Source organism: Phytophthora sojae, assembly GCF_000149755.1.
Source record: "Phytophthora sojae unplaced genomic scaffold PHYSOscaffold_4, whole genome shotgun sequence".
Lineage (NCBI taxonomy): Eukaryota > Oomycota > Peronosporomycetes > Peronosporales > Peronosporaceae > Phytophthora > Phytophthora sojae.
Genome location: NW_009258118.1, coordinates 6,518,748 through 6,538,178, shown reverse-complemented (window position 1 = coordinate 6,538,178; position 19,431 = coordinate 6,518,748). Strand labels below are relative to the sequence as shown.

General features: G+C 56.3%; 5 protein-coding genes across 5 annotated transcripts; 4 read left to right on the top strand and 1 right to left on the bottom strand.

Moving 5' to 3' along the window:
* Positions 1 to 1,060: 1,060 nt before the first annotated feature.
* On the top strand, positions 1,061 to 7,205 carry PHYSODRAFT_346365 (hypothetical protein; the record flags this gene model as incomplete). The annotated part of the gene is made up of 4 exons (XM_009529441.1): positions 1,061 to 1,332; positions 1,804 to 2,107; positions 4,194 to 6,562; positions 6,644 to 7,205. 4 exons carry the CDS (start codon positions 1,061 to 1,063, stop codon positions 7,203 to 7,205), a joined length of 3,507 nt encoding a protein of 1,168 aa, XP_009527736.1.
* Positions 7,206 to 7,429: 224 nt separating this feature from the next.
* Positions 7,430 to 8,236, bottom strand: PHYSODRAFT_301238 (hypothetical protein; the record flags this gene model as incomplete). Its single annotated transcript, XM_009529440.1, has 2 exons — positions 7,430 to 7,961; positions 8,019 to 8,236. 2 exons carry the CDS (start codon positions 8,234 to 8,236, stop codon positions 7,430 to 7,432), a joined length of 750 nt encoding a protein of 249 aa, XP_009527735.1.
* A 1,289-nt stretch (positions 8,237 to 9,525) lies between these two features.
* PHYSODRAFT_501434 (hypothetical protein) lies at positions 9,526 to 10,494 on the top strand (the record flags this gene model as incomplete). Its single annotated transcript, XM_009529439.1, has 1 exon — positions 9,526 to 10,494. A coding segment is annotated over one exon (969 nt), but the record flags the coding sequence as incomplete, so codon positions are not given.
* Positions 10,495 to 10,533: 39 nt separating this feature from the next.
* On the top strand, positions 10,534 to 11,027 carry PHYSODRAFT_429906 (hypothetical protein; the record flags this gene model as incomplete). The annotated part of the gene is made up of 2 exons (XM_009529438.1): positions 10,534 to 10,713; positions 10,869 to 11,027. Coding segments are annotated over 2 exons (339 nt in total), but the record flags the coding sequence as incomplete, so codon positions are not given.
* Positions 11,028 to 11,085: 58 nt separating this feature from the next.
* PHYSODRAFT_451713 (hypothetical protein) lies at positions 11,086 to 11,442 on the top strand (the record flags this gene model as incomplete). Its single annotated transcript, XM_009529437.1, has 1 exon — positions 11,086 to 11,442. A coding segment is annotated over one exon (357 nt), but the record flags the coding sequence as incomplete, so codon positions are not given.
* Between the last annotated feature and the right edge of the window lie 7,989 nt (positions 11,443 to 19,431).

The window sequence follows — 19,431 nt, the reverse complement described above, 5'->3', positions numbered from 1 at the left end:
ACGTACGCCGTCGGAGGCATGGCCCCCTCCCGAATATATACTATATGTACTGTACCAGTGTCAGACTGTAAAACACCGAGACGGACTTCTAAAGAGGATGCAGTATTGTGCGCCCCACAATTTGTCTGCATGCAAGTGCAGTAGAAACAGACCGTGAAAGCTGATGCTGTGTTCCTAAGGCGCGTGCCCGGCGCACGGCGGATGCGTCGTCGCGGTGCTCAGGCCGATGTCATCCCGACCTTGATACAGTCTGCCTGGCTGTAGGCATTTAACGTCGAGGGTTGATCAGAAGGCGAACACTTCAGCGGCTCGAGCCGCCTCCAACGAGCGCAGTCAATATCGAGGCCCCGGGGCCACCCGCTTTTGAGCTTCTAGCCAGGTACAGTAGTGACGACACCCGTTCTCTGCGATCAACGTCAATGAGCACGTGCTTTTCTTTATGGCCGGCGATTGCCGAACGCTGAAGAAGCGCCAGTGCAGTACAGTGTATCTCCACGATCTGTGCAGCAACAGCAGGAGCAAACTCAGTTCGTCGATCAGCCTGGACGAAAGAAAGCGGCATGAGGCTTCCGAAGTCGGCGTCCTTTGTCTATCTAAAATGACCTTCTAAAACTACATATTTGAACATTCGTTGAAAAAAGTGATGCCCAAATTTGATTCGTCGCAGATTTAGAGCGCTAAAGCCATTAGCTCTCACTTAAAGTGATGCACAAAGTTAAGTCGTCGTAGATTTAGAACAATCAGAGCATTTAGTCCAATCGCAAATTTTGATGCTCCAAGCGCAAAACCACTTCAACATCGACACTACTGGGATCTAGTATCCCATGGGCCCGACTTCCAGCACAGCTTCGTTTGAAAAGCACGTAGGAATGTCTGGCAAGAGTGCAAAGATGGAGTGGAGCACCACGCACGATAGCGGAAAGCCTGGTACCCCGAAGCACTGCAGCAGCAGCACCTGTCTATGAGAGCTGTGCCATCGTTGCTGGCGACAGCGAGCGCAGTTTCATGCCGTCTATGCTGCTTGGCACGCGTTTGAGGCTCGGCAAAGCGAGCACCAAAGATGTTTTTATACACTCGACTTGACGACGTTCGGCTCTCGTGGCTGCCAGGCATCGGCACCACCGCTCTGTTCCTGGTGTCCATTGCGGACCCAGCTTCCGACGAAGCGTTGTTTTCGATACCTTCCACCCCTGAAGTTTCCGGAGCAAGTCACTGCCGGCCTAACTGCCACTCGTCCACGTCGCCCATGCTTTGGTTTCAGGGCTGCATCGAGGACGATGTCATGCGCGCTGAAACCGCGTTAACTGCGTCGCCATCGCCGAACGCTCGCCGGTGCGAGGTTCGGCATATCGGTCCAGACTGACCCGTGGCAAGCGTAGTTGGCAGCAACGGCGAAAAGCTGCTGTCGGAGGTCAAACTCCCAGGTGCCCGGCGAGAACGAAACGCCTGCGTACAGTACACTATGATACGAACTTCACGCCAAGCTGAAGCAAGCGTGTCTGCACCGCCGGCACCGTGGACAAGCACCAAGCAGCAGCGCAACTTCTCTGCGCTCGCCCATCTCTTTGCTGTCAAACACGATTCTCGACGAGATGTGAGGTCTCGATGTCGTCGCTGCCGGCATTCTCCTCTCCCCGCTACGTGTGAGCGTGCCGGGGTACATTTTGCTGAAAAGCAGGGTGCACTCACCCTCACGGCGGTACATCGTTTTGCTGCTGGGGGAAATGTAGCTTCAGGAGCCGCGATGAGGTTGTCCCGCCGCCCCTGCCGTGCAACCTCAACTTCGCGTCTTGCTTGAGCCAGTCGTCCATGCGGGGAGCACCGGATCTCGGGCGCTGCTATTGTTGACAGCGATCCGGGCGGAAGGCTGTTTTACCTCGCCTCGGTCGCCGCCATCGCCGCCGCCCAACAACACCACTATCCAAAGTTCCTCTCGCCGCTGAATCCGGACTCGGCGCCGGACACGCGCGCTCGGCACTCGCGCGTGTATGTTCCAACCAAAGGCCGGATTGAGCAAGACCAAGATTACGACGATGGCGTCAATCGGATTGCTGCGCGGCTGAAGGACCATCCATATGTCGTCCAACTGGATAGGACGATTGAGTCGGTTCGTCGTCATACCGGTAAGCACCCCACTCCCTTCATAGTTTTGGAAAACTCATCGGGAACGGGTAAAACCCAGATGGCTTTCAACCTGGAAGCCCATGGAGTCCACGAGGTCTACTACATTCCTTACGCGGATGCCATTGATGGTGCCCTCGATCCGCCGGATGGAGGGCACAGTCTGTCCCACACAATGTATCAAGCGTACAGGAGCCGAGCGGAGTGTTTTTTGTCGTGCGTCCAAAATGACATCGCGCTATTAGCGGATGGGTCCGTCCAGAACATCATCTCGACGGACTTATGGATTTATTGTCGCTGCGTTGCGGGGTAAAGGAAATGTGGGTAACTTTGCTGTTATTCGTGCCGATGTGGTTGAGGCTCTGGAGCAACGAGGTAAACCCTGTGTTTTCTTCTTGGACGAGTTTCCGCGAGTAGGTTCTCCAATTGGATCGGCACTTACTGACAAGAAGCGTGAGGAATCGGTGACACGGGTGCGAATAATGAGGAACACATTCCGATCTTTCGGTATCCCAGTCGCGATCAGCTCTACAAACGGCTCCGCAAGAAATTTGTTACAGCTTGGGAGTCGTTCCAGAGATGCCGTTCAGACCGATGGAGTTTTGTGGTGCTTCATTTTTCCGAGACTCCGTCCTGCTTCTGTTGAAGACGAGATTGATGCGCTCTATCTTCCTGAAATACTACAACAGATTTAGCAGACCACTTTTTACGCATTTGGCGCTGGAGTACGTCAGAACTCACAACTTCAAAAACGCAAACATTGTTTCTTACTTGGATGAACCTGGTCGAAAGCAAGTTCTTCGAGCTGTCACTTGGAGAAGCGGGCGTATCGGGCGTATTGTCGAATGGTAGAGCGTGGCAGTGTTCCTGCACATTTCCTGTCCCAGAGAACGACATGTTGCTTCACATGACCCTAACTGGAGGAAGACGATTTTATCCGTTCGAGCAGCCACTGCATCAACTGGTCGCGGACCCACATATCCATAATCTGGTGAACTACAACAACATTCTCCAGAGATCCAATCCTGGTATGCGTCTTGAAGCTCTTGCATCAGCTGGAATTGCTGTCGCTAGCATCGAGGCGGCTTTCGTGGAATACCATTCACACAGTTTATGGGGGCGCTTGTTTACGAGTTGGGCTTCGACTCAACTTTCGAGCTACCTTTGGATTTTGTAAGTTCCGAGCTCGATGAGCTAGTTGTACCCTTTTTGTCGACTCCAAACATGTGTTGGCCACGATGGTTTACCGAAGGTTTGGATGACACAACCGTAAGTTTACAAATTTGATACGTACGCGCAACGAAGACCGCATTGACTTCCGTGTTTCGTCCAACGAAATCTCTGGTGAATGCAAAGATTACAGCTCTAGTTTGAATCTTGCTGTCTTGAAAGCGATATTGATAAGGATTCCTGCTGAGTCTCGAGTGCACCTAATGGTGACAAACAAGTTGCAAGGGTCCTACTTCACTCGCGAAAGTGCATCGGATATGGGAAACGACTGGAAAAATGTCGATTTCTACCGAATTTCACAGTCGGGCATGTCCAAGGTCGCAGGTTTGGAGTCACTGTCGGCCCCATCAGTTGGAAAAAAACGAACACTAGTTCTCTTCATTGAACTGAAAAAATATCAACTTCCGTTGACCACGGATTCTACCAGAAACGACATCGCTTTACCAGGCGTCGTGAACTATCTCGAGTCCTGCGCCCTGCGACAGTGATGAACTATTTTATTTCATTTACGCACTCCGTGGCATCTTTAATCAAGCGTCATTTTTTCGATCTGCCCGACAACTTTCGTCGTTTGCTGGCTACACAAGAGCACAGAGGAATGGGCGGCAAACGGAATCGGCATAGCAAAACCGCTGACTTCGCGCCCTCTACACCGCTTCATCCGGTGGACAACTCACGCTCTCTTTCTGCTGTTGCTGGTCGAACGAGGCGAACTTCAATTGATCCAAAGGTCCACCAATACCACGAAAGGGAAGCTGCGGCTCAAATGCATCGGCGCACAACGGTAAAGAGGTGTTGCCGACTGGAAATGCAATGAATTCGCTGCGGCCCGCGTCGTGGAGGTGAACCCCGTGGCCTTCGAGGTGCTGGGCTGGCGCACGGGCCTCGAGGCGCCCGTGGAGCTGCTGGATGATGAACAGAAGCCGCTGGTGCTCACGGCCAGCGAGAAGTGCTCGCTCCCGGAGCTCAAGATGAAGATCTGGAGGGCGGCGGCCGTCACGCCTGCGCTCAGGAACATGTTCAGTGATGTGAGCGAGGAGGACATCGGCAAGGCTGTACAGGTATGCTACAGAATGGACGAGGACTCGCCCTGGACCCCACTGAGAGACGCCGTGGTGGCCGAGTCACGCGCCAACGGGTTCTCAAGCCCCCGCAGACCCGATATTCTGGTGGAAAGCACCTCCGTGGGGGAGCTGCAGCTGGAGCAGAGGGACTACAAGCCTGGCAGGGAGAAGCTGCACCATTTGCTGGTGGAAGGACGCTTTGCAGCGGAACCTGGCAGAGAGATGCTGGACTGGAGACACGGCAAGTTCTACAGTGAAGTCCAGGCGGAGGCGTGGCGGTTCACGCTGGAGAAGAACCAGTTGATCGACGCTTTGGACACGGACAAGAAGTGGTACGAAGCGCGCGTGATCGATTTGAGCGACACGCAGGTGAAAGTGCATTACCGTGGATGGACAGCCAAGTGGGACGAGTGGCTGACCCGCACGTCGGCGCGCATCGCGCCGCTGCACACGAAGGTCCCAAATTGGCGCGCCTTTAAGGTTGGAGACGAGGTGCTCGTGGGGAAGGAAGTGGATCGAAAGAATTATCCTGAATGGCGAATTGGACGTGTTACGGATCTCAAGAAGTCGGAGATGCACGACTCGCTCCGAATTGAGCTCGATGTGGACGGATCAAAGAGGTGGGTGGACGCCCAAAACGAGTTGTTGTGTCCTGTGGGCACGCACAAGGCTCTGAACGTGAGCACGACTGTTACGTCGCCAGTGTCTTCGTTCTCGCCGGCCTCTTCATACAACCAATTTGCGCGCGACTACGGGAGTGAAGCGGGTAAGGGCCGGCCTACCTTTGAGGGCGTCGTGGGGCTGAGAAACCTGGGCAACACGTGCTTTATGAACAGCATGCTGCAGTGTCTGATAAACACAGCACCGCTTCGGGACTATTTCCTCGAGAAGGACCCAGAGACTGGCAGCCCATTCTTCACCAAGGAGATTAACCGACATAACCCTCTGGGTATGAAGGGAATCATGGCAGTCGAGTTCGCGTCGCTGCTGCGCAAGATCTGGAGCGGAGAGTTCACAGTGGTCGCCCCAACGAGCCTGAAGTCCGTGATCGGCCAGTACGCGCCCCAGTTCGCGGGGTACCAGCAACAGGATAGCCAGGAACTGATGAATTTCTTGCTGGATGGCCTTCATGAAGACCTCAACCGTGTGAAGACGAAGCCATACACCAAGCCTGTTGAGAGGAATGGTCGCGAAGACCCGGAGGTGGCACAGGAAGAGTGGCAGCAGTTTGTTCGTCGCAACAACAGTATCATTGTTGACAACTTCATGGGGCAACTCCGCAGCCACGTGACGTGCTCGAACCCGGACTGCGGCAACGAATCGATCACGTTCGACCCGTACATGAACCTGTCGGTGCCGATCCCGAACAAGGAAACGGTGACCGTCCAAGTGCAGCTGTTCTGGGCTAATGGTGATATTCCGATGAAGTACGCTCTGCACCTCCCCAAGGAGGACATGTGCACCCTGCAAGACGCGAAGGAGAAGCTCAGTCAACTGTCAAGCGTCCCGGTGGCGTGGATTTTCTTCGTCGAAGTATGGAACCACCGGATTCTTAAGGCGTACTCGGATCGTATGCACGTTGACCGGCTTCGTGACGGCGTCCTCCACGCGTATGAGCTCGAGCTGCCGCTGACTGACTACTCGTTTTCGTCGCCTACCATCCGCCCTCCCACGGCGGGTAGAAGGTTAGGTACGCTGGAGACTGAGTCAGAGCCTGCAAAGCAGATGCACCTCGTCGAGTTGCTCCACCAAGCTCCCGTTGCGTCACCAGTGGATGGACGTAACAATTCCGAAGGCTACGATATGCTCGTGGAGGAGGGATATGGTCCGAAGCAGCGACGGGTCGAAGTGGAGTTATTCAATACGCCGCTTCTTGTGTCGATCGACCGGAAATGGTCAAAAGCTCGGATACACAAGAAAGTGTGGCAGTTTGTGCACCGTCTTGTGGCCACGAAGGACGCTGATAAGGACTCCAGAACAGAGTTTGGATGCGGCCAGGACCAGCAGTTGCCGTACCGCCTGCACGTCACAGAACCCAACGGAGGCACCACTTTCATCAGTGATCTCCCGAGGGACGACGAGCCCGTGGACGTTCCTGACAGCTCGAACAAGCCATTTAGCTTTACGCTGGAGTGGAATCGCAATGGGTACGTCTTGAAATGGGTGGCATTCAGTTGTATCCTAGGTAAAGATACTAACTTATTGTTGTTGTGCTTACTTTTTGCCAGCTACCAACGAGGTTACGATGAAAAATCAGCAAAACGGATCGACCTCCACGACTCGATGAAGAACCTGAAAATCTCGTCCAAGGCTGAGCCGATCACGCTGCTAAACTGCTTAACCAAGTTCACGGAACGGGAACAGCTTGGCGAAGCAGACACGTGGTATTGCCCCAAGTGCAAAGACCACGTCCGCGCGTTCAAGAAGTTCGACCTGTTTTCGCTCCCCAAGGTGCTGATTTTCCACCTGAAGCGCTTCCGGTACGCTCAGAACTCGTTTTACATGCACCGTGACAAGATTTCGACGCTGGTAGAGTTCCCTGTCGAAGGTCTGGACCTCTCGGAGTTTGTGATCGGGCCGCAAAACGGTTCCGAGCCCATTTATGATCTGTTCGCTGTTTCCGAGCACATGGGGGGTCTTGGCGGCGGACACTACACTGCCGTGGCGAAGAACCCGGTGAACGAGTGCTGGTTCAACTTCAACGACAGCCATACGAGCGAGGCGTCAGCGGAGGATGCCGTGTCCTCTCGAGCGTATGTTCTGTTCTACATTCGTCGCGACCAGGCTTAAGACAGGATATGCGTCGATGCATGTGGAATTAGAAATACCAATCGAGTGAGCTCGCTTACTACGTGCTTTGCTTTGCTCGTTCAATTCTTGGTTATATTCGTGAGATCTAGCCGATGTTCAGGAATACGGGAAGCAGCAATGCAGCTTTATTCTCTCGAACCTAGACTTGCTACGAAAACAACACATAAATCAATATGCAACGTGGCTGCATGGACTCCGACTGGTTATTCAGTGCCAAGTTCCGAGGCCTCCTCCCCAGCGTCCTGCAGATCGCATATCCACTCGGCCACCTCATTTTGCTCAAAGAGAAGAGCTTCTGCCAGTGCGTCTTGAGTATTCCACGCGATTAAGCACCCTTGCAGCAGGAACTGCACCACGTGACCATGTCCGCCGCGAACCGCCAGCAGTAGAGCGTCACCCTCATCACTAGAAGTGTAGTCCTCAATGTAACCCCATTGAGTCACAAACTCCACCACGTATACCACCACATTAAGGTGGCCATGCGCCGCGCCCTCATTCAGAGCTTGCCAACTTGCGTCGTGCATCTCTTGTATGTCGTCACTAATGCGACCGGACCCCGCAAGTCGCGGCAAGAAATCAGTGACGATAGGGAGCTGCCCACTCCGTGCTGCTGCCACAATTGCGTTCCTTAATAATGGACGCACGTCGAGACTCACCGACTGCAACTTATTGTTACCATTGCCGTTACCGTTGTCATTGTCGTTACTGTCATTGTCACTATCGCTGTCGCTGTCACTGTCACTTTCTTGCTAGTTTTTCTCTTGAATGATGCGAATCACAGCCTCCATGAACCCGTTTGCTGCGGCACTGGCAACAGCATCCATGAGATCGTCATCGTGGGTCTCTAGGAGGAATTGCAGCCATGCCAGTTGATTTGATCCTGCAGCTTTAACCACAGCCTCTTCGCGTGTCATCAGCATCTCGTCAATGAGCTCCAGAACATGGCCCAGAGCAGCTACTTCGTCCGGAAACTGTACGTCCTTGAGTCTCGAAAACTCGTGCTCATGCATTCGTGTTGTGTTCACGGTGTCAAATTGGTGACTGAGAGAGAGAAAAAAACTGGTTGCTTTGTTTAAAAGACAGTGACTACAGCGTGGTGACCCAATTTCTGATCGTTACTAACCAATTCTTTTTATCAATCAATTTGTTGCGTTCAAAACACTTCCCAAAGTCACAAAAGTATCAAACTCAAGCAATGATGCACCGTTCACTCTCCAGGTGCTAGCTCAAGCACGAGAACTGTCTTCTTCTTCCCTCCGGCATCAGAATCGGACGTCGTTGTCATTGCGGGGTATGACGTCCATGTTGGCTGCACACCTGAGCCTTTGACTTTAATGATACAGTAAATCTGGTTGCATGCCATCACTCTGTCAGCGTCAGCAGCCGATATCAACTCTTCCCATGCTCCACCAAATGAATCGAAGACTCGGAGGGGATTCGATCCGTAACTTGATCAAGCTCCGACAGGTTCATGAACCTCGAACACTCGAATGAAATGGCGCCGGATGACTCACGAAAGTCAAGTCGCCACGACTGCGCCTCAGCTTGAATAAATAAATTCGTGAACTTTGCCGACGTATTGTTCCAGTCACTCAGGAACCAGTCAGGCCACGCCGTGTTCGGAGGAGAGAGGAACGGAATCAATAGTTGGCTCGATAATGCATTCTCGACGGCCAACAAAGACCGCGCGGCGTCGATCTTCGACAAAACTCCCAATTCATATAACAACGCCCCTAAAAACGACAACGCAACCCCGTAGGTGCCCCCGCTTCTGCTTGCCAGCACGATGGAAGCTGCCACGAGTGGCTCAACCTCATGAATTGCCCCGAACGTGGTCGATCGCTGTCGAACATCAGCAGATTCTTCATCGCCGGCCACTCCATCATCCGATACAACGGCAGCTTCAGGGGACGAGATGAGTTGCCGGAGGTCAAGGCCAGGTGCAGCACCATGTCGGACTCTGGAGGCGGGAACGTCCCAACTGCCAGCCAAGGACTCCCATCTCGCCTCAATACGCCACTGGAGTCAACTAGGAGCTCGAACGGCTTCAAGTCTTTCAAGCAGGCGAAGTGAGCATTCATCCTTCAAGCTGAGGTCGCAGCCCAGCAACAATCCAAACTGCCCCAGCTCAAAGGCTGGTAACCTCCAGAAGGGGTCATATACGGTACAGATCTGCTTTTGGAACATATGACATTTTTGCGCGGATCGGCTTTGAGATCTGAAAATGCACGGTAGCACGTAGGCCACGTGGAGCCTTGGCCGGCGAAGCGCTTGTATCGGCGAGGGTTCATTTGATAACATGCAGACGCCAGCGCAGTCTCTCCCGGGCACTACAGGACCTCCAGGCAACGTCGGCCCTCTGGGCAGCGCCATACCCGGCCGTACAAGGGGTTCAGTGCGGCAAGAGGTCAGCACGTGCTACTTCCGCGGCTATAAGTATACACGTGCTTGGGCATCCTCCAGGAAAATCTCCTACCGCTGCAGCCATTGGCGCCAGGGCTGTCCCGGGACGATGGCGTTCTTCATTGGCACCATGGGGTACACCGCCCACCCCCACACTTGCCGCAATGTCGATGCTGCTGGCACGAGCCTCGTCGACGTCTCCAGTGCTATGAAGGACAGAGTCGATACCCTGGCCATCGAACCAGTCGCGCTTCCTGCACGTCGCATATGGGACGCTGTGCGGAGCGAGTTTTACGGAGCTGACAACGAGCATGTCGTCCGCGGGCTATCTGAGCCTCAAGTGCTTCGCCGTGTGAACCAAGCAAGGAGCCAGCACTTTAGCGGAGACGTGCACGGGGCCATTGAAATTCCGCCACTTTCAACGGCGCTGAACGAAGCTGTCTCCTTCTTCCAGTTTCATTACGTCACGGTGAACCGCGAGAACCTCAGCAAGCCTACCCGACTCATTGGCTGGGCACACTCCTCCCTCATCAACCTACTTCGCTACAACGGGACTACCATTTTTGTCGATGGTACATTTCGCTGTGTACCCCCTGGGTACAAGCAGTGTGTCATCTTTATGGTGCACGACCGAGCGTCCGGACTATATGTGCCAGTCTACTATGTATTGAGCACTTCTCGCAGTGGCGATTCTTTCTGGGACATGGTGCATTTCGTCGTGCAAAGCACTGACCAACAGCTTGAGCCGGCGGAAGTCGTGTGCGACTTCGAGAGCGCCTTAATTGATGCCGTGCAGACTCAGTTCCCCAACGCAATCGTTATTGGGTGTCTGTTTCACCTGAAGCAGGCGCTCAGGCGTGCGATGAAGCGGTTCCTGATACCGGATGAAGAATGCGGCATTGCGATGACCCGTGGGGTCCTCGACATTCTAACGGTGGTTGACCACAGCTTGATTGAGCGATGCATCAAGTGGGTTAAGCGCGAGATCCGACAGCGCTGCGACGTCGCTGGAATTGCGTACTCTAAAGCTAAATGGCGAGGATTTTGGGGTTATTTTCAACGGACGTGGCTGGAGCAGTACGACGTGAGCGTGTGGAACGTGGCCGGCCTGAACAACGAGCTGGTAGCGCGCACGAACAACCCTCTAGAGAGGTTTAACCGTGAGCTCAACGACCGTTTTCCGAAGCCTCGCCCTAGTATGGCGATGTCATCAAGACACTTTCAGCTGAATACATTCAGCGTCTGGCTGACGTTCCACGCGGGCGCGCGCGCCGTACTACACGCGAACGTATTCAGCTGCCCGTACCCGTTGATCTACCGGACGACATCCCCGATGACTCGGACGACGACACGCTTGCGGTTACCGAGCTGCCGTCGGACAGCTCGTCGGATGAGGAGGACGGTGTTTTGTTTTTGCTTCTTGTTTTTGCAGAATCTTTTTCCATCATACTGTACTCTTCCGTCAGCTCTTCAGGCGCTTCCCCACGTTGCTGAAGATATTAGGGAGCTGCTGAAGCCAAGAACCATCGATGGCGCCGTGTACAATGAACTTGGTCGTGTTTTTCGTGTCCATGGAACATCTCGACCGTTTACGGTAGGCGCGATGGATGGAGCTGCTGTTAGGGGGAAACTCAATATCGTCACATGGCTGCACTCCACGCGAACGGAAGGGTGTTCCCGTAAAACGAGCATTGGCGCTGCGGCCAATGGCCACTTGGTCGTGTTGAAGTGGCTTCATGTAGCTTACGTACAGAAGTGCAACCGTGAAGAGGAGCTCGTAGCCGCTGCACAGGGCGGCCATACGGAAGTGGTGAATTTCTCAGCGCTCAACTGCGTTCGGGATATTGTGCGTGCTCTGGACAAGGCTGCTGCGAATGGGAACGTTGCTATGGTGGATGCCTTACTTTCAACGTCATACCGCTTCGAGCTCAGACGAAGGATCTTAAACGACGTCGGCCCATTCCTCACGGCGGCTGAGAATGGCCACACAAATGTTTTGCGGTTGTATCTTGAGAAAAGGTAGCATCCCATAGGCGGGGATTTCGCTCTCGTTCTCGCACGAGCTGTGGAAATTGGTCGTCTGGAAGTGGCAAAGATGCGGGCGCACGACCAGTACACTTGGTATGCATTGGCAGAGGGCTGTCACAATGGACTTGTGCAATTTCTTTTGGATCGAATCCAGTTTAATACGTCGGACATTACGAGAGCAGTGAGCTCTGCTCTCACAAGAAAACGACTGGATATGCTTCAGTGGTAAACCGTGACGACTGGTGGGTACGGTTTAATGTCAAAATGAGTTTTCTTTCAGCCGCAGAGAAGGGATTCGCTCAAGTTGTGAAGGTCATGGTGGGCACCGGTTGGAGAGTCCCCCACATTGGCAGGGCCTTAGAGAGTGCGACTTCGACCAAACGATTCAAGATGTTGAAGCTACTGCTTGACTGTGACGGGGCACACAGCACTTCTTAACAGAGGAAGCAGGAGTATACAAACTCCAAGTGAACAGCCGTTCACGTGTCCCTGGTCTGAAGGGGACGACTTGACTTGAAAAGCGGTAGATCTAAGACTGAATGTATTTATAGGTTGGTACAGATTTGGCCTGCATACAAATGCTAAGTTCCCTATAGTTTGTGTCATACAAAATGTATCTGTTGGCTCTAAGGCCACTTGGGTCACTATCCAGGGGAGTGACCGATGTAGCCATCCCGGAATAGTGACAGGGTCACTATTCCATGTAACCCCGTTACATCCTCCCCCACTTAGATTCGATCTTATCGACCAATCAGAGCGAGGTTACGCCGGCGACTCACATTTCACTCGCAAAGTCGAAATCCATCGACAACGGCGCGAGCTCTGGCGCCTCGGCTCCCGGGCCTCACAGAGCAACTGGCGCATCGCCGAGCAAGCCGCAGGGTCTCCACGTCGACCGGAAGCATGCCTCCAAAGTGCAGTGCGCGCAGTGCGAAAGAACCTCCGAAACCGCGGGCCGTAGGGCCGAAGACCAGGGCGGCCAAGGCCAAGGACGAGTCGTCCGCGCTGATGGAGGCCACGAAGGCGGCCGAGGAGGTGGTGCGCTCTCGTAGCAGCACGCCGGAGAGTGGCCGTCAGGTCGGGGCTCGGAGCAAGTCTCCTGACGCCGACGCAAAGGCCTCGTCAGAGTAGGAGGCGGAGGACGCCGAGTCCGGCTCAGGCGACAGCAAGCAGTCGCACGACGAAGTCGCCATGGCTGACGCTGGGGTCGTGGCCGAGAAGTCGCCGAGCGACACGGGCTCCAAGCCCAAGGAGGTGCTGGCATCCAAGCATCTGACGCTGGCACAAGGTCGTGAGCGTGCCCAAGCGTCGAAAGCGGCTGCCGCTGCGAAGGCCGCCGAGGCCAAGGCGAAGAAGCGTTCAGCTTCCAGGTCGCCTCGCGGCTCCAGCTCCAAGCTGTTCATCGACTCGGAGTCTGAGGACAAGGAGGGTGCCGTCCACGAGCCCAAGGAGCTCTCCAACAACCTCGACGAGCAGCAGCAGCAATACCACGCTGCTGGCTCGGGTGTGTATGCCAGGCAGCCGACTGCCACGACTGCCATCGAGTCTTCTTCAGGCGGGATGCCACGTACCCGCAGGGCTACTTCCCGCCCGAGCCTGGCACTGGTGCGTCAGCGCTGTTGGAGAAGCTCTCGGCTCCTCGTGGCCTTATCGGCGGGTACACCTCGAGGGGTTCCTATGAGCGTGCTCTCGTTGAGAAGGAGCCTCTCTTTCTTGGCGACATAGAAGCCGCCCGGTATGTGCTACTTGCACCACACAAGCTCACACTGAAGGAGATCACCACGATTCGCAAGAAGCCGGAGGACAAGGGTGGACTGGGGTTACCACTGGGTCAAGCCGAATGAGAACATGACCTGGAACGAGGTGGAAGACCGCTTCTGGCGCTACGTCCAGCGCAAAGGGTATTCCGACCAAGAGTTCAAAGTCCGTGAGGATCGCACTCTGTCCGCAATCCTGGACGTGCGCGAGCTCCGCATCGAGTTCGCTCAACCCCGTGAGCAAGCGCAAGCTCCACTCGAAGATGGACGAGCTGAAGCAAGAGGCGAGAGCCAAAGCTCGTGAAGAGCGTGGGCGTGGTGCGACTACGTCTGCTACCGTGCCCCGGGTACCGGCCAAGAAGCCAAGGACTACTTACGAAGCTGCCGCTGCTTCTCGTCCCATATCGCAACCGCCTTCGGGCAGTCTGCCTGGAGCTGCTCAACGGGCTCCCACGAGTTATCCGACTCAGGGTAACCCCTCCGCTTCACGAGCAGCTGGCGCTTGCCATGGAGCCGCCGCTCACGGACGACTCGTTCCACGTGGTAGTGGATCTGCCCATTACGATCAAGGGGGGCCGGCGGTGGTCTCGCACGGCCATGGCTACGAGCCTGAGGCGACGCAGCCGTATGCTGGGGCCCCGAGTCAGGTGGTGGCCCTGCAGCAAGAGGAGATTCGTCTTCTCCGGGACCGTGTGTACGTCCTCGACATCGCGCTTGGTGTCGGCCTTAGTGGCGAGGCTGCCGCTCGTGTTGGTCAGCCTGGTGCCGTGGAGCGGCTCCGTGAGGATGTTGCCTCGCTCTATCAAGAAACTCGCAGTCTCCATGGCCGTGTGGATCGTCGAGCCGACCTGCCGTCTTACGACTCGCTGCGAAACCATCTCGCTGGCCTTCTGGCCGAGCTTCATGACCACGCGCCGTATCCGGAGCAGCAGCAGCCCCACTCGTATCAGGCCCAGTTTGGCCAGGGCTCGTACGGGGCCCTGCGTATGCTGCTCCGATGTACGCCGCGCCGTCTTACGACCAGCGCGCGTATCAGGCGCCTTACCGCGACCCGACGCCGCGCTTCGAGGAGCTGCGCTCTTCTCCACCGGGCCACCCACCGCTTCCTGCGGGGCAGCCAGAGCCAGAGGGTCATGGCACCTCTTAAGACGACCCACGTAAAACGTCGGGTGAGTCGTCATCGACTTGGGCAAGTCTATGGTGTACGCCGCGCCATGCCGGCTGAGGACCGTGAAGGGTCCAATGAAGCGGTGCTTCAGCTTGTTGCTCTCGACCGAGCTAACAGTGTTTAGCGGTAGGTTTCTAGTATCTAGGAGAACTAAATCCCCAACCTTAAACACGTTCATGTTTCCTCTTCCATTTCGGTCAGAGTACTCCTTCTGTTTATCTTGGGCTTGCGCCATGGTGTCTCGCACCCTGCTGATTATGTTCAGCCTGTCTTCGGCAAACGAGGACAGTTGCTTCCGCAAGGTGGCTGGACTCACGTCCGAGACTTGGGAGGAAAAGGTTTTCCGAGCCTCTCCCCCACTTAGGACCGAAGCCCCGGTACTGCCTCGTAATGTGAGCGGCACCTGAGGGTGGCGCAACCCGTTCAGGTAAAAGGGCGTAAAGCCCGTCGATGCATGTACCGCATTGTTGAGTGCGAACTCAACCATGGGCAAGCGAACAGCCCAAGAGCGGGGCATCTCCGCGCAGATACTGCGGAGCGTGTCTTCGAGCACGCGATTGACGCACTCCGTCTGGCCATCCGTCTGCGGGTGGTCCGCCGTCGACATCGACAGTCGTGTGCCGAGAAGGCGAAACGGCGTCTGCCAGAACGTAGCGGTGAACCGCGGGTCTCGATCAGAGACAATGGTCTCGGGCAGACCGTGGTGTCGGAAGAAACAGTCCATGAACAGGCGAGCGACCTCGTCGCCAGTGACGGTGTCACGAACTGGAGTAAAGTGGACCATCTTGCTCAGACGGCACACGAAGGCAACAACACCAGTGTTGCCACGGTCATCGGCCGGAAGTCCGAAGACAAAGTCGAGACGCATCGACTTCCAGCAGTCCGCTGGGACCGGCAGGCTCTGCAATGGTGCCGAGGCGTGACCAGCAGGCTTCACGCGCTGGCACGTCTCGCACATACGGACGTAGGTGGCGACCCACTTGTACATGTGACGCCACCAAAACATCTGCGAGACAGACGCGTACGTCTTCTCACGGCCGAGATGGCCACTGGATGGAGCGTCGTGCGCCTCCATCCGGATGTCGTACTTGAGATCCTCGTCGTTGGGCACGACAATACGGGGAGGATCCTCGGGCTCGACCCTATAGTGGAGCAAACCGTCAGCCCACTCATAGCGGTGCAGCCTTGCACGTTGTCGGGGCGTGAGCCACTCGGCCTTGGCTTCCGAGCCAGCGGCCAAGAACCGCACAAGAGGTCCGAGACTGGCATCGTCTCGGTACCCCAGCCTGATGCGATCATACAGATCTGTCGTGACCCGATTAATATGAGCAAGCTCGTAGTCGGGTCGGCGCGACAGCGCGTCGGCAAGCACGTTCAACTTGCCCGGCTTGTACTCGACACGGAAGTTGTATTCCGCGAAGAATGACAGCCAATGCGCCATCCGCTGTGAGAGATGCGGCGTGTTGACGGCAGTCCGCAAGGACGCGTGGTCTGTATAAACGACAAAGGGCGTCGAGCCCAGGAGGTGCACTCGGAACTTGACAAGAGCGTAGCTCCTTGTCGCGGACTGGATAGTTCCGTTCAGCTGCATTGAGCTGCCTGGACTGGAACGAGATGACCCGTTCGCGGCCTTCATCGTCGGTCTGCAATAGCGCACAGCCAATTGCGTAGTCAGACGCTTCACAGACTACGCTGAAAGGCTTCGTCTCGTCCGGCAATGCCAGGACTGGCGCGCGCTGTAAGCTCGCTTTGATGTCGTTAAAAGCATCTTGATGGCGACGCTCCCAGCGCCAGTCGACATCCTTCTTCAGGAGATCCGACAAGGGCCGTGCCAGCTCGGCGTAGCCTGCACTATACTTGTACAGGTAGTTGGCGAGGCCCAACCACTGTCGTAGGTCCTTCTGCGACCGAGGTTGCGGCCAAGCCGCGATGGTTTTCACCTTCTCCGGATCCGCCCGGACCCCGGCGCTGCTGACGAAGCAGCCCAGGACCTTGATCTCCTCAGCTGCGAACACACACTTGTCGATGTTGGCGTACAGCCTGTTCACCCGCATGACTTCGAACACACGTCGAAGGTGCTGGAGATGCACCTCCATGGCCGTCTGGCCTGCCTCGGCACGGCTGTGGACGAAGATGTCGTCAAAGTACGTCTGTGTGAACGCACGCACAGGTCGGAACAGTTGTGTGACCAAGCGATTGAACGTTGCCGGGGCGTTAGAAAGCCCCTGAGGCATGACCAGCCACTCCCAGAGCATACCGCTCGGCATGCTCACAACCGTGAGTGGGATGTCGCTCTCGCGCATCAGGATCTGGTAGTATCCGTCCACCAGGTCCAGCGCGCTATACAGCGTGCAGCCGGCCATGTTGTTGAGCAACACGTCCTTGCGCGGGATCGGTGTCTGCGCAGGCACTGTCGCGCTGTTCAGCTTGTTATAAGCATGAACCAGACGACACTTTCCGTTCGGTTTGCGAACACAGAAGGTAGGCGTCGAGTGCGGGGACTTCGACTCCCGCACCATGCCTGTCTTCGCCTTGGCGGCAAGAAGGCATCAATGACTTCACACTGCTCCCGGGGAAGCGGCCATTGCCTCGTGACACAGTACTTCGTGCCCGGCGCGAGATCGATCTCGTGCCTGATTCCCCTGTCCGGAGGGAGATTGGACGGTGGATCCTTGGACACCACGTCCTCGAACTCCTTCACCAAGGTGTACACCGGGTCCCGGGGGTTCTTAAGAATCTCAGAGCCCATGCGCGACGCGCGCTGTCTCTGGAACTCCTCCAGGACTGCCCGGTCCATGACCGAGGACGAGTTCAACTCTGCCGACGTGGGCTCCGGTCGGAGGAGAACCAACTCTGCGATCTCCCCGGCCTTTAGCTCGGCCAAGAAGTCCTCCATGGCGAGCTCCTCAAGGTTCAGCAACTCTGAAACCTCGGGCAGAGCTGTAAGCTCGACAGCTCCTGTCTTGACCCGACGACCGGTCACGCCGTCGAAGATGTGATAACACTCTTCGGCGGCTGGAGCCTTGGCTGGAGGCTCGGAGTCGCTGGCGACTGGCGTCGTCGGCCACACGACTAGGCCCGGCTTACGACGTGACCCTCGGGTGTCTTCGTCTCGTGGCGCCGCCTTGACGGCACCACCGATCTTCTCGATCTCGTTCGGAACTACGTTACCCGCCTTGTCCTTGAGCGGAACTTGGTTACCCGCCTTGCTGGGTGGAACTATGTTACCCACCTCGCCGTGCGGAACTTGGTTACTCACACCAGGAGCGCTTCCAGCGACTCCCGCATCAGTTATGGTCTGAGTGACCTCCTGTGGAACTATGTTACCCACATCGGAAGCGCCTGCAGCGCCTTCCCATCAGTTACGGTCTGAGTGACCTCGCGTGGAGCTTGGTTACCCGCGCTAACGCCAGCGGCGCCTTCTCCAGCAGCCCTTGCTGCCTGCGGTACTTCGTTACCCGCGTGTGGACCTACGTTACCCACCTGGTAGGTGCTGTCCGGCACCTCCACTCTCAGGCCTTGTCCGGCCCGGTCGGAGTCGTCGTCAGTCTCGACGGACCCCAAGAACTCATTAGACGCTGCTGCGCCCTGGCGGCCCTCGCGGGCGCCCCAGCTGCTGCCAGAGGTGGGAACATGACTCACCAAAACTCTGTCAGAGCGTGGGGGACGGCTGGCCCCGATGGTCTTGCCGCGCCAGTCGATCCAAGGCACGTGTTTCTCCAGCCACGGCATGCCAAGGATCAAGTCGTACTTGTCCATGTCTAGGACCAAGAACGGCTCCGTGCTGTCGAAGTCCTCGAACTTGACAGTGAGGTCCATGTGGACCCGAGGTACTTCTACCACCGTACCGTCGGCCAGTCTTACTAAGACCAGCCCGTTGCCTTTGCTGCCTCGTAGCGCATCGGCGTACTTGTCGCGATTGCGTGCGACAGTCTGGCGGCGCGCAAAGTTCTTGGACGCCCCAGAGTCGATCAAGATTCTCAAGGGATGATCGTATCCCGGTACACTCGCGTGCACCACAAGCAGCCCACCGCTGCCCTTCTCCGCTTCGAGAGTACAGAGACTCTCAGGGGCTAAGGCCCCATGGCGTGCGCCACCCGCACGCCCCTCATGAAGACTTAGTGTTTCCCCAGTAGAGCGCCCCGCCCCTACTGGTGTCCGGCGTTCCCCTGGTTCCTGGGGCGCGGCTTCTGCCAGCGACCCCTAGAGCCAAAGGGCTTCGAAGAGAACTTCTTCTTCAGTCTTCCAGCGGGGCAAGCACGTTTCATGTGCCCAAGCTTGCAACAGCCGTAGCAGTGAATGTCGCTCTGCTCGGCCATGCCCAGATCCATGGAAACCGGCCCGTTGATCGCTCCATTGCCGGAGTTACCATTAGGCGCACCGCCAGAGGCAGGGTTGCTCTGCCATACCGTGGCGGGGGTACGAGCCTGCTTGTGGCTGTACTCCTCCTGGAGGGCGATCTGAATCGCCTCCTCCATAGTGTTTTCTTGCACACGGAACAGTTGCGTGCGGGCAGGACCGACACGCAGACCGTCCATGAACACGGTCACCTTGATGTGTTCAGGCAGGGGGTTCCCCACCAAAGAGGCAGTGAGCACTCGCATCTCCTGGATGTACTCATGCAGCTCGCGCCTTCCTTGTTTGCAGGCGAGGAAGCGCGAACGCTGGCGGTACTCGTAGTTCGCCGGAAGAAACGCGGCCCGCAGCTGCTCGCACAGCTGGGACCATGATGCGAAGCATCCAGGCGTCGTCGCTTCGCGCGTATACACCTAACTCTTAGCGCGACCACTAAGGTTGGAGAGCGCAAAGGCGACACGAAGTCGCTCGTCCGAGACGAGAGCCGCGTCCA